Raw genomic sequence first — 15373 nt, forward strand, 5'->3', positions numbered from 1 at the left:
GCCACGCTTGGCACCCCGGGCCGACTAGGAAATTCGGTCGGGCACTCTCCCGTGCTGCAGCGGCCGGCGACCCTCCCCGCGTTCGGACCCCCGGGCTGGCTGGCACTCTTCCAAGACGCTTCGGCTGCCGAACCTTCCCTACGGCGAGAGTTTTCCAGAGTTAAAGGACCCACATCAACTTTCATGGTGGAACCCATAGACAAACGTGTGCCACGAGCGCCACCTACTGGGCAGGATAAGAAAAACAGAACCCAGAGATTTCACAGAAAAATCCTCCAAACTGTTGGGTCCAACACCCAGGGAAAGCTGACTAAATGCTCAGGCGCCAGCAGAAGATAATGGATCACGCTCAAATAATTGAAAATATGGCCCAGTCAAAGGAACAAACCAATAGTTCAAATGAGATACAGGAGCTGAGACAACTAATGCTGAATATACGAACAGAAATGGAAAACCTCTTCAAAAATGAAATCGATAAATTGAGGGAGGACATGAAGAAGACATGGGCTGAACAAAAAGAAGAAATAGAAAAACTGAAAAAACAAATCACAGAGCTTATGGAAGTGAAGGATAAAGTAGAAAAGATGGAAAAAACAATGGATACCTACAACGATAGATTTAAAGAGACAGAAGATAGAATTAGTGATTTGGAGGATGGAACATCTGAATTCCAAAAAGAAACAGACTATCGGGAAAAGAATGGAAAAATTTGAACAGGGTATCAGGGAACTCAAGGACAATGTGAACCACACAAATATACGTGTTGTGGGTGTCCCAGAAGGAGAAGAGAAGGGAAAAGGAGGAGAAAAACTAATGGAAGAAATTATCACTGAAAATTTCCCAACTCTTATGAAAGACCTAAAATTACAGATCCAAGAAGTGCAGTGCACCCCAAAGAGATTAAACCCAAATAGGCGTTCCCCAAGACACTTACTAGTTAGAATGTCAGAGGTCAAAGAGAAAGAGAGGATCTTGAAAGCAGCGAGAGAGAAGCAATCCATCACATACAAGGGAAACCCAATAAGACTATGTGTAGATTTCTCAGCAGAAACCATGGAAGCTAGAAGACAGGGGGATGATATATTTAAGTTACTAAAAGAGAAAAACTGCCAACCAAGACTCCTATATCCAGCAAAATTGTCCTTCAAAAATGAGGGAGAAATTAAAACATTCTCAGACAAAAAGTCACTGAGAGAATTGGTGACCAAGAGACCAGCTCTGCAAGAAATACTAAAGGGAGCACTAGAGTCAGATACAAAAAGACAGAAGAGAGAGACATGGAGAAGAGTGTAGAAAGAAGGAAAGTCAGATATGATATATATAATACAAAAGGCAAAATGGTAGAGGAAAATATTATCCAAACAGTAATAACTCTAAATGTTAATGGACTGAATTCCCCAATCAAAAGACATAGACTGGCAGAATGGATTAAAAAACAGGATCCTTCTATATGCTGTCTACAGGAAACACATCTTAGACCCAAACATAAACATAGGTTGAAAGTGAAAGGTTGGGAAAAGATATTTCATGCAAATAACAACCAGAAAAGAGCAGGAGTGGCTATACTAATATCCAACAAATTAGACTTCAAATGTAAAACAGTTAAAAGAGACAAAGAAGGACACTATCTACTAATAAAAGGAACAATTAAACAAGAAGACATAATAATCATAAATATTTACGCACCAAATCAGAATGCCCCAAAATACGTGAGGAATACACTGCAAACACTGAAAAGGGAAATAGACACCTATACCATAATAGTTGGAGACTTCAATTCACCACTCTCATCAATGGACAGAACATCTAGACAGAGGATCAATAAAGAAATAGAGAATCTGAATATTACTATAAATGAGGTAGACTTAACAGACATTTATAGGACATTACATCCCACAACAGCAGGATACACCTTTTTTTCAAGTGCTCATGGATCATTCTCAAAGATAGACCATATGCTGGGTCACAAAGCAAGTCTTAACAAATTTAAAAAGATTGAAATCATACACAACACTTTCTCAGATCATAAAGGAATGAAGTTGGAAATCAATAATAGGCGGAGTGCCAGAAAATTCACAAATACGCGGAGGCTCAACAACACACTCTTAAACAGCAAGTGGGTCAAAGAAGAAATTGCAAGAGAAATTAGTAAATACCTCGAGGCGAATGAAAATGAAAACACAACATATCAAAACTTATGGGATGCAGCAAAGGCAGTACTAAGAGGGAAATTTATTGCCCTAAATGCCTTTATCGGAAAAGAAGAAAAGGCAAAAATGCAGGAATTAACTGTTCACTTGGAAGAACTGGAGAAAGAACAGCAAACTAATCCCAAAGCAAGCAAAAGGAAAGAAATAACAAAGATTAGAGCAGAAATAAATGAAATTGAAAACAGGAAAACAATGGAGAAAATCAATAAGACCAGAAGTTGGTTCTATGAGAAAATCAATAAGATTGATGGGCCCTTAGCAAGATTGACAAAAAGAAGAAGAGAGAGGATGCAAATAAATAAGATCAGAAATGGAAGAGGAGACATAACTACTGACCTCACAGAAATAAAGGAGGTAATAACAGGATACTATGAACAACTTTACGCTAATAAATACAACAATTTAGATGAAATGGACAAGTTCCTAGAAAGGCATGAACAACCAACTTTGACTCAAGAAGAAATAGATGACCTCAACAAACCAATCACAAGTAAAGAGATTGAATTAGTCATTCAAAAGCTTCCTAAAAAGAAAAATCCAGGACCAGATGGCTTCACATGTGAATTCTACCAAACATTCCAGAAAGAATTAGTACCAACTCTCCTCAAACTCTTCAAAAAAATCGAAGTGGAGGGAAAACTACCTAATTCATTCTATGAAGCCAACATCACCCTCATACCAAAACCAGGCAAAGATATTACAAAAAAAGAAAACTACAGACCAATCTCTCTAATGAATATAGATGCAAAAATCCTCAATAAAATTCTAGCAAATCGTATCCAACAACACATTAAAAGAATTATACATCATGACCAAGTAGGATTCATCCCAGGTATGCAAGGATGGTTCAACATAAGAAAATCAATTAATATAATACACCACATCAACAAATCAAAGCAGAAAAATCACATGATCATCTCAATTGATGCAGAGAAGGCATTTGACAAGATTCAACATCCTTTCCTGTTGAAAACACTTCAAAAGATAGAAATACAAGGGAACTTCCTTAAAATGATAGAGGGAATATATGAAAAACCCACAGCTAATATCATCCTCAATGGGGAAAAATTGAAAACTTTCCCCCTAAGGTCAGGAACAAGACAAGGATGTCCACTATCACCACAATTATTCAACATTGTGTTGGAGGTTCTAGCCAGAGCAATTAGACAAGAAAAAGAAATACAAGGCATCAAAATTGGAAAGGAAGAAGTAAAACTATCACTGTTTGCAGACAATGTGATACTATACGTAGAAAACCCAGAAAAATCCACAACAAAATTACTAGAGCTAATAAATGAGTACAGCAAAGTAGGAGGCTACAAGATCAACATTCAAAAATCTGTAGCTTTTCTATACACTAGTAATGAACAAGCTGAGGGGAAAATCAAGATACACTAGTAATGAACAAGCTGAGGGGGAAATCAAGAAACGAATCCCATTTACAATCGCAACTAAAAGAATAAAATATCTAGGAATAAATTTAACCAAAGAGACAAAAAACCTACATAAAGAAAACTACAAAAAAACTGCTAAAAGAAATCACAGAAGACCTAAATAGATGGAAGGGCATACCGTGTTCATGGATTGGAAGACCAAATATAATTAAGATGTCAATCCTACCTAAACTGATCTACAGATTCAATGCAATATCAATCAAAATCCCAACAACTTATTTTTCAGAATTAGAAAAACCAATAAGCAAATTTATCTGGAAGGGCAGGTTGCCCCGAATTGCTAAAAACATCTTGAGGAAAAAAAACGAAGCTGGAGGTCTCGCGCTGCCTGACTTTAAGGCATATTATGAAGCCACAGTGGTCAAAACAGCATGGTATTGGCATAAAGATAGATATATCGACCAATGGAATCGAATAGAGTGCTCAGATATAGACCCTCTCATCTATGGACATTTGATCTTTGATAAGGCAGTCAAGCCAACTCACCTGGGACAGAACAGTCTCTTCAACAAATGGTGCCTAGAGAACTGGATATCCATATGTAAAAGAATGAAAGAAGACCCGTATCTCACACCTTATACAAAAGTTAACTCAGAATGGATCAAAGATCTAAACATTAGGTCTAAGACCATAAAACAGTTAGAGGAAAATGTAGGGAGATATCTTATGAATCTTACAACTGGAGGCGGTTTTATGGACCTTAAACCTAAAGCAAGAGCACTGAAGAAAGAAAGAAATAAATGGGAGCTCCTCAAAATTAAACACTTTTGTGCATCAAAGAACTTCATCAAGAAAGTAGAAAGACAGCCTACACAATGGGAGATAATATTTGGAAATGACATATCAGATAAAGGTCTAGTATCCAGAATTTATAAAGAGATTGTTCAACTCAACAACAAAAAGACAGCCAACCCAATTACAAAATGGGAAAAAGACTTGAACAGACACCTACCAGAAGAGGAAATACGGATGGCCAAGAGGCACATGAAGAGATGCTCAATGTCCCTGGCCATCAGAGAAATGCAAATCAAAACCACAATGAGATATCATCTCACACCCACCAGAATGGCCATTATCAACAAAACAGAAAATGACAAGTGCTGGAGAGGATGCGGAGAAAGAGGCACACTTATCCACTGTTGGTGGGAATGTCAAATGGAGCAACCACTGTGGAAGGCAGTTTGGCGGTTCCTCAAAAAGCTGAATATAGAATTGCCATACGACCCAGCAATACCATTGCTGGGAATCTACTCAAAGGACTTAAGGGCAAAGACACAAACGGACATTTGCACACCAATGTTTATAGCAGCGTTATTTACAATTGCAAAGAGATGGAGACAGCCAAAATGTCCATCAACAGAAGAATGGCTGAACAAACTGTGGTATATACATACGATGGAATATTATGCAGCTTTAAGACAAGATAAACTTATGAAGCATGTAATAACATGGATGGACCTAGAAAATATTATGCTGAGTGAGTCCAGCCAAAAACTAAAGGACAAATACTGTATGGTCCCACTGATGTGAACGGACATTCGAGAATAAACTTGAAATATGTCATTGGTAACAGAGTCCAGCAGTAGTTAGAAACAGGGTAAGATAATGGGTAATTGAAGCTGAAGGGATACAGACTGTGCAACAAGACTAGATACAAAAACTCAAAAATGGACAGCACAATAATACCCAATTGTAAAGTAATCATGTTAAAACACTGAATGAAGCTGCATCTGAGCTATAGGGTGTTTTTTTTTTGTTTTTGTTTTTGTTTTTTTTTTTACTATTATTACTACTTTTATTTCTTTTCTCTATATTAATATTTTATATCTTTTTCTGTTGTGTTGCTAGTTCCTCTAAACTGAAGCAAATGTACTAAGAAACGATGATCATGCATCTATGTGATGATGTTAAGAATTACTGAGTGCATATGTAGAATGGTATGATTTCTAAATGTTGTGTTAATTTTTTTTTTCTTTCTGTTAATAAAAAAAAAAAAAGTTAACTGCAGGAGACTGGCCTAACAGGGCAATGTTGGTGATTTTTGTGATTTTGAATTAATCTCCCCTTTTTGCCTTTTGACCTTTGACATATGATTTTATCTCCTTAGACCTCAATTTTCTCATCTGTATATGGGGACAGTAATAAGATTATGTGCCTTACATAGCAAATGAGAGAACAGAGCAAAAGTTCATGGTCAATTTGATGCCTTTGGTGAGTCATTCCCATCTGCCCGAAACTCACTTTCTCCATTTATAACATGGTGATAACTGCAATAGATCATTTCTAGGCCCCTTTCCCATCGAGTCATCAAACATTTATCAAACATCTATGATATGCAAGAAACCGACCTAGACATTGGGGAAACCAAGTGAAATATGGCATAGACCTTGTCCTTGGGTTGCTCGTAGTCAGGTAGAAAACAAGCAATAACACTGTTATATAGGAAGTTCCATAAAAGAGTTATCTTTATGGCACTGTGGAAGGCAGAGGAGGGAAGGCCCTCAAAACGGCTTCCTGGAGGTGGAAAGTCTTTCAGTTCAAAAGCTTCAAAATTCTTAAGGTGGTGAGATTACGCTTGCTTTGATTTAAATAATGCTGGCCAGTGGGATGGTGCTGTCTCAGCACCTGGAGAGAGAATGCTTCCAGCGTGATGAAGAATAAAGCACAGAGAGCACGGGGCTGGGTGTAGATCAGGAAGCCTGAGTGCCAGGCCAGCCTTTCCCCTAATTTGCTGACGAACCTTTGGGTTAGGGAAAATCCCTTCCCTCTAAAGGCCATGTGATAAGGAAACAGATTTTATTGAAAGTGAAATGGGAAACCATTCAAGATTTTTAAGCAGGGAAATTGCTTTATTCAATCAATATTAAAAAAAAAAAATTACTCAGGCTACTTTGGAAGGATGAGCTAAAGGGGACAAGATGAGAATCTAAAAACAAGATGAAATTTGAATTATTAATGTGGTTAAACTGCAATAAATGGCCCGACATGGGTAAGGACCAAGTTCTGTGGTGGTAACGATCAGGTCAGCGACAGCCAGCAGTTCTTTCGGTTTGTCAGACTTCTTGGCCCACTCTAGTTCCTTCTAACAAGCTATTTCTTTCCGCAGTCTTCTCTCTATTGCTCAAACATAATTTCCTCAGGAACACTTTTCTCGATTCCTTCCAGATAAGTTAGGCCCCCATGAGCTGCTCTTCTCTCTCTCCCTGCCCTTCTCCTGACCACACTCTGCTGGCCTCCCTCCTCATAAGATCCCGGGTTCTGGGGGAACAGACCAGGCCTGTCTGGTCCACCATTGTAGCCCCAGGGTCTAGCACAGTGCCTGGCACAGAGGATGCCCTCCATTAACAGTTGTTAAAAAAAAAAAAAATCAAATAGAATACCAATCAGAGTACCAGGAAAATTCCAAGGAGACAGAAATCATATTTGGCCAGGCAGGGGAGTCAGAAAACAACTTCATAGAAACAGTAGCACTTGCTAGTCTTATTAAAGGGCAGAGGGGATTTGGCAGAAGATGATGGCGGGGGAGAGAATAGTAGAGGCAAAGGTTCTAAGGCCAGAAAGCAAAGAGTGTGAAATATTAATACCAAACAGAACCCTTGAAATTATTAAATTAATTCCCTTCCCACTGTCATCAGCACATGACCTTTTTCCACTCATGTTTTCACTTAGTTGAGACCACTTTCTAATAGAGTAGGTGGATTGTGATATATTCTAATGCTCCTCTGGGGGGGAAAGTCATGTGACTGAGAGAGGGCAAAAAAAGAACAGCTTACCTGGAATTCAAAAAAGTCCTCTGAAGGTGCGTTCATGATGTTGCAAATCTGAAAGGCATGACAAGGAATAATGGCGTGAGATGGGGCCTGACAGAGGACCCAGTGACGTACAACAGAATAGTTTCAGAAACGTAATGTCCTTGCCCAGGGCAGTCACATTCTTTTCATCAAGTAAGCAGACTAGAGTTGGTTTTGAATTATTAACTGGATAGTAAAACCGCCTTCTAAACATTGCTTCTAACCATTTGTGTCACTCCTGAATCATTTCCAAGCTTTGAAAAAGTTAAGGCTATAATTTATCATTATTTTTTTAATTTTTTTTTATTTTTAATATTTTTATTGTTAAATCTTCACACACACACATGTCCGCCATGTGTTCCATACATGGCAGACAATCAATGGCTCGCAATATCATCACATAGTTGTGCATTTATCACCTCACTCTCTTTTTTTTTTTAATTTTTATTAATTAACGGAAAAAAAAGAAAAAAGAAAATAACCCAACATTTAGAAATCATACCATTCTACATATGCAATTAGTACTTCTTAACATCATCACATAGATGCATGATCATCGTTTCTTAGTACATTTGCATCGGTTTAGAAGAACTAGCAACACAACAGAAAAAGATATAGAATGTTAATATAGAGAAAAAAAATAAAAGTAATAACAATAGTAAAAAAAAAAAAGACAAACAAATAACCAGACAGACAAAAACAAAAAAAAGAAAAAAAACCGAACAAACAAACAAACAAAAAACAAAAACCTATAGCTCAGATGCAGCTTCATTCAGTGTTTTAACATGATTACTTTACAATTAGGTATTATTGTGCTGTTCATTTTTGAGTTTTTGTATCTGATCCTGTTGCACAGTCTGTATCCCTTCAGCTCCAATAACCCATTATCTTACCCTGTTTCTAACTCCTGCTGGACTCTGTTACCAATGACATATTCCAAGTTTATTCTCGAATGTCGGTTCACATCAGTGGGACCATACAGTATTTGTCCTTTAGTTTTTGGCTAGACTCACTCAGCATAATGTTCTCTAGGTCCATCCATGTTATTACATGCTTCATAAGTTTATCCTGTCTTAAAGCTGCATAATATTCCATCGTATGTATATACCACAGTTTGTTTAGCCACTCTTCTGTTGATGGACATTTTGGCTGTTTCCATCTCTTTGCAATTGTAAATAACGCTGCTATAAACATTGGTGTGCAAATGTCCGTTTGTGTCTTTGCCCTTAAGTCCTTTGAGTAGATTCCCAGCAATGGTATTGCTGGGTCGTATGGCAAGTCTATATTCAGCTTTTTGAGGAACCGCCAAACTGCCTTCCACAGTGGTTGCACCATTTGACATTCCCACCAACAGTGGATAAGTGTGCCTCTTTCTCCGCATCCTCTCCAGCACTTGTCATTTTCTGTTTTGTTGATAATGGCCATTCTGGTGGGTGTGAGATGATATCTCATTGTGGTTTTGATTTGCATTTCTCTGATGGCCAGGGACATTGAGCATCTCTTCATGTGCCTTTTGGCCATTTGTATTTCCTCTTCTGATAGGTGTCTGTTCAAGTCTTTTTCCCATTTTGTAATTGGGTTGGCTGTCTTTTTGTTGTTGAGTTGAACAATCTCTTTATAAATTCTGGATACTAGACCTTTATTTGATATGTCATTTCCAAATATTGTCTCCTATTGTGTAGGCTGTCTTTTTACTTTCTTGATGAAGTTCTTTGATGCACAAAAGTGTTTAATTTTGAGGAGATCCCATTTATTTATTTCCTTCTTCAGTGCTCTTGCTTTAGGTTTAAGGTCCATAAAACCGCCTCCAATTGTAAGTTTCATAAGATATCTCCCTACATTTTCCTCTAACTGTTTTATGGTCTTAGACCTAATGTTTAGATCTTTGATCCATTTTGAGTTAACTTTTGTATAAGGTGTGAGATACGGGTCTTCTTTCATTCTTTTGCATATGGATATCCAGTTCTCTAGGCACCATTTGTTGAAGAGACTGTTCTGTCCCAGGTGAGTTGGCTTGACTGCCTTATTAAAGATCAAATGTCCATAGATGAGAGGGTCTATATCTGAGCACTCTATTCGATTCCATTGGTCGATATATCTATCTTTATGCCAATACCATGCTGTTTTGACCACTGTAGCTTCATAATATGCCTTAAAGTCAGGCAGCGCAAGACCTCCAGCTTCGTTTTTTTTCCTCAAGATGTTTTTAGCAATTCGGGGCACCCTGCCCTTCCAGATAAATTTGCTTATTGGTTTTTCTATTTCTGAAAAATAAGTTGTTGGGATTTTGATTGGTATGGCATTGAATCTGTAAATCAATTTAGGTAGGATTGACATCTTAACTATATTTAGTCTTCCAATCCATGAACACGGTATGCCCTTCCATCTATTTAGGTCTTCTGTGATTTCTTTTAGCAGTTTTTTGTAGTTTTCTTTATATAGGTTTTTTGTCTCTTTAGTTAAATTTATTCATAGGTATTTCATTCTTTTAGTTGCAATTGTAAACGGGATTCGTTTCTTGATTTCCCCCTCAGCTTGTTCATTACTAGTGTATAGAAATGCTACAGATTTTTGAATGTTGATCTTGTAACCTGCTACTTTGCTATACTCATTTATTAGCGCTAGTAGTTTTGTTGTGGATTTTTCTGGGTTTCCGACGTATAGTATCACATTGTCTGCAAACAGTGATAGTTTTACTTCTTCCTTTCCAATTTTGATGCCTTGTATTTCTTTTTCTTGTCTAATTGCTCTGGCTAGAACCTCCAACATGATGTTGAATAATAGTGGTGATAATGGACATCCTTGTCTTGTTCCTGACCTTAGGGGGAAAGTTTTCAATTTTTCCCCATTGAGGATGATATTAGCTGTGGGTTTTTCATATATTCCCTCTATCATTTTAAGGAAGTTCCCTTGTATTTCTATCTTTTGAAGTGTTTTCAACAGGAAAGGATGTTGAATCTTGTCAAATGCCTTCTCTGCATCAATTGAGATGATCATGTGATTTTTCTGCTTTGATTTGTTGATGTGGTGTATTATATTAATTGATTTTCTTATGTTGAACCATCCTTGCATACCTGGGATGAATCCTACTTGGTCATGATGTATAATTCTTTTAATGTGTTGTTGGATATGATTTGCTAGAATTTTATTGAGGATTTTTGCATCTATATTCATTAGAGAGATTGGTCTGTAGTTTTCTTTTTTTGTAATATCTTTGCCTGGTTTTGGTATGAGGGTGATGTTGGCTTCATAGAATGAATTAGGTAGTTTTCCCTCCACTTCGATTTTTTTGAAGAGTTTGAGGAGAGTTGGTACTAATTCTTTCTGGAATGTTTGGTAGAATTCACATGTGAAGCCATCTGGTCCTGGATTTTTCTTTTTAGGAAGCTTTTGAATGACTAATTCAATCTCTTTACTTGTGATTGGTTTGTTGAGGTCATCTATTTCTTCTTGAGTCAAAGTTGGTTGTTCATGCCTTTCTAGGAACTTGTCCATTTCATCTAAATTGTTGTATTTATTAGCGTAAAGTTGTTCATAGTATCCTGTTATTACCTCCTTTATTTCTGTGAGGTCAGTAGTTATGTCTCCTCTTCCATTTCTGATCTTATTTATTTGCATCCTCTCTCTTCTTCTTTTTGTCAATCTTGCTAAGGGCCCATCAATCTTATTGATTTTCTCATAGAACCAACTTCTGGTCTTATTGATTTTCTCCATTGTTTTCCTGTTTTCAATTTCATTTATTTCTGCTCTAATCTTTGTTATTTCTTTCCTTTTGCTTGCTTTGGGATTAGTTTGCTGTTCTTTCTCCAGTTCTTCCAAGTGAACAGTTAATTCCTGCATTTTTGCCTTTTCTTCTTTTCCGATAAAGGCATTTAGGGCAATAAATTTCCCTCTTAGTACTGCCTTTGCTGCATCCCATAAGTTTTGATATGTTGTGTTTTCATTTTCATTCGCCTCGAGGTATTTACTAATTTCTCTTGCAATTTCTTCTTTGACCCACTTGCTGTTTAAGAGTGTGTTGTTGAGCCTCCGCGTATTTGTGAATTTTCTGGCACTCCGCCTATTATTGATTTCCAACTTCATTCCTTTATGATCTGAGAAAGTGTTGTGTATGATTTCAATCTTTTTAAATTTGTTAAGACTTGCTTTGTGACCCAGCATATGGTCTATCTTTGAGAATGATCCATGAGCACTTGAAAAAAAGGTGTATCCTGCTGTTGTGGGATGTAATGTCCTATAAATGTCTGTTAAGTCTACCTCATTTATAGTAATATTCAGATTCTCTATTTCTTTATTGATCCTCTGTCTAGATGTTCTGTCCATTGATGAGAGTGGTGAATTGAAGTCTCCAACTATTATGGTATAGGTGTCTATTTCCCTTTTCAGTGTTTGCAGTGTATTCCTCACGTATTTTGGGGCATTCTGATTTGGTGCGTAAATATTTATGATTATTATGTCTTCTTGTTTAATTGTTCCTTTTATTAGTAGATAGTGTCCTTCTTTGTCTCTTTTAACTGTTTTACATTTGAAGTCTAATTTGTTGGATATTAGTATAGCCACTCCTGCTCTTTTCTGGTTGTTATTTGCATGAAATATCTTTTCCCAACCTTTCACTTTCAACCTATGTTTATGTTTGGGTCTAAGATGTGTTTCCTGTAGACAGCATATAGAAGGATCCTGTTTTTTAATCCATTCTGCCAGTCTATGTCTTTTGATTGGGGAATTCAGTCCATTGACATTTAGTGTTATTACTGTTTGGATAATATTTTCCTCTACCATTTTGCCTTTTGTATTATATATATCATATCTGACTTTCCTTCTTTCTACACTCTTCTCCATGTCTCTCTCTTCTGTCTTTTTGTATCTGACTCTAGTGCTCCCTTTAGTATTTCTTGCAGAGCTGGTCTCTTGGTCACCAATTCTCTCAGTGACTTTTTGTCTGAGAATGTTTTAATTTCTCCCTCATTTTTGAAGGACAATTTTGCTGGATATAGGAGTCTTGGTTGGCAGTTTTTCTCTTTTAGTAACTTAAATATATCATCCCCCTGTCTTCTAGCTTCCATGGTTTCTGCTGAGAAATCTACACATAGTCTTATTGGGTTTCCCTTGTATGTGATGGATTGCTTCTCTCTCGCTGCTTTCAAGATCCTCTCTTTCTCTTTGACCTCTGACATTCTAACTAGTAAGTGTCTTGGGGAACACCTGTTTGGGTCTAATCTCTTTGGGGTGCACTGCACTTCTTGGATCTGTAATTTTAGGTCTTTCATAAGAGTTGGGAAATTTTCAGTGATAATTTCTTACATTAGTTTTTCTCCTCCTTTTCCCTTCTCTTCTCCTTCTGGGACACCCACAACATGTATATTTGTGCAGTTCATATTGTCCTTGAGATCCCTGATACCCTGTTCAAATTTTTCCATTCTTTTCCCGATAGTTTCTGTTTCTTTTTGGAATTCAGATGTTCTATCCTCCAAATCACTAATTCTATCTTCTGTCTCTTTAAATCTATCGTTGTAGGTATCCATTGTTTTTTCCATCTTTTCTACTTTGTCCTTCACTTCCATAAGTTCTGTGATTTGTTTTTTCAGTTTTTCTGTTTCTTCTTTTTGTTCAGCCCATGTCTTCTTCATGTCCTCCCTCAATTTATCAATTTCGTTTTTGAAGAGGTTTTCCATTTCTGTTCGTATATTCAGCATTAGTTGTCTCAGCTCCTGTATCTCATTTGAACTATTGGTTTGTTCCTTTGACTGGGCCATATTTTCAATTATTTGAGCGTGATCCATTATCTTCTGCTGGCGCCTGAGCATTTAGTCAGCTTTCCCTGGGTGTTGGACCCAACAGTTTGGAGGATTTTTCTGTGAAATCTCTGGGTTCTGTTTTTCTTATCCTGCCCAGTAGGTGGTGCTTGTGGCACACGTTTGTCTGCGGGTCCCACCAGTAAAAGGTGCTGTGGGTCCTTTAACTTTGGAAAACTCTCGCCGTCAGAGAGGTTCACCAGCCAAAGCGGCTTGGAAGAGTGCCAGCCGGCCTGGGGTCCAAACGCGGGGAGGGTCGCCAGCCACCGCAGCCCCGGAGAGCACCCGTCTGAATTTCCTAGTTGGCCCGGGGCGCCAAGCGCAGCGGGAGCTCACCAGCCTCCGCGGCCTGCCCGGGAGAGTGCACTGTTCCCGGGGAGTCACGTGTTTGGAAGGGGCCCCCCCCATCACCGTTCTCCGTGGCCTGGGTATTTCCAATCCAATTCTCTCAGTTGGTCCGGGGGGCCGCGCATGGTGTGGGCGCCAACCACCGCGGCTTGAGGGGACCGCCTGTCCAATTCTCCCAGCCGGCCCTGGAAGGGGGAAGGAAGGGACTCCGGCCGCTTGCCGCCCCGCCCGGTGAAGCCCGCGCCCCTCGGCGATCTCACCGGAGCGGGTTCTCTCAGCCAGTCAGCCGTTCCAGGATGGGGTACGCTGTCTTTTAGATCTCTGTCGTGGCTCTGGGAGCTGTTCTGTATCGTTTCTACTCCCCTAGTAGCTGTTCTGGGGGAGGAACTAAGATCCGCGTGTCTTACTAAGCCGCCATCTTCTCCGGAAGTCCTAATTTATCATTATTAATAGCTGTATAGTATCCCATTTTGTTGTTCTCCTTCTGTTGAGTATTTGGTTATGACCAATTTTTAAATTAACATAAATAATGATACTCTGAACATTTTTTAGTCAATTGTGTCTGGGCTTTGTTTTGGTAAGAAGGAATTGTTTCCTTGGGGCTTAAATCTCAAAATAGAATAAGAAATGAAAGGTGTTATAGCTCTGGTTACATATTGCTAAATTTATCTCCTGAAAATATGATCAGTTGGCCCAATGATGCAAAAGACTAGATGACACTTATCTGATCTCTCTACTAGCCCTGAAAATGGGGACACTATGCACAGTTGTTTAGTGAGTGAACTGTATAAAGGCATTTGGCTGAGGGTGTCACTGAGAGCTGAAATCCAGCTTGTGCTCTGCTTGTGGAGCTGTGCCTCTGGTCTTTCTCTTCCTGTTCATTGAGAATGGGGACTTTTTTCTACTTTTCACTGTGAACTGGAAGGGTTCACAGTGCCCCTGCTTCTCAAAATAGAACCTGAGCATCCTGTGTATTTTAGAGGATGAGCTGTCCTTGTTCCAGTTGAAGATACTGCACCAACCCGCTGGCCTCTCCTTAGACTGACGCCGTCAGTTGCCATCATTCTCTTCTGATCTCTGACCATTCCTATAACCTCTCTGAGGGCTTTTTCCTGTTGCCCATGAGTATACATCAGTCTCTCCCATCCCTAAAAACGCTCTAGTTTCTGCCTTGAGCTTGCCACCAAATCTGCTCTCATCAGGATCACCAGTGACTTCCTAACTACGAAACCGATGTGGGGTTATCAGTTCCTATCTCATAGGATTCCACTGCTGCCTGTGGCTTTCGCTCAACTTTTTCCGGCCTTGGTTTCCATGACACTGCCCTCTCCTGGATCGCCACACACCCCTGAACACTCCTTTGGTTTCTCTTTCACACGCTTCTCTTTCTCCATTAATCTTTAAATGCTGGCATCCTCCACTATTCTACCCTGGGTTCACAGCCCCTTTCATCTCCCTGGGTGACTTCATCCACACACAAGGTTTCTAACACAATCTGGTCCTGCTATCTTCTAATTTTCCATCTCTATGTTGCTCTCTCCCCACAGCTTCAGAGTCATCTCTTCTTCCACCTGCTAGATATTTGCTTCTGCAAAATGCTTCAACCTCATCTTGACTAAAACTGACCTATCCTATTCCATGACAGCCCTTTCCAACATGAAAAAGTTATAATGGGCATAGCCCAAATACCCCTAAAGATTGAGAGAAAGATCAGAGGAAAACGTGGAGTTACAACAGAGAAGATAGGATTTAACTAATGAGTATGATTGCTGAATCAT

General features: G+C 38.8%; 1 protein-coding gene across 1 annotated transcript in view; it reads right to left on the bottom strand.

The window, feature by feature from the left end:
- Nucleotides 1-15373, bottom strand: part of PDE6A (phosphodiesterase 6A) — a 78840-nt gene that overhangs the window by 23373 nt on the left and 40094 nt on the right. Inside the window, exon 8 of the mRNA XM_077138074.1 lies at nucleotides 7438-7485. Within this exon, the coding sequence (XP_076994189.1) occupies nucleotides 7438-7485 (48 nt within the window). The remainder of the gene's footprint in view (nucleotides 1-7437; nucleotides 7486-15373) is intronic.

The sequence above is a fragment of the Tamandua tetradactyla genome, chromosome 20, assembly GCF_023851605.1.
Source record: "Tamandua tetradactyla isolate mTamTet1 chromosome 20, mTamTet1.pri, whole genome shotgun sequence".
Taxonomy (NCBI): Eukaryota; Metazoa; Chordata; class Mammalia; order Pilosa; family Myrmecophagidae; genus Tamandua; species Tamandua tetradactyla.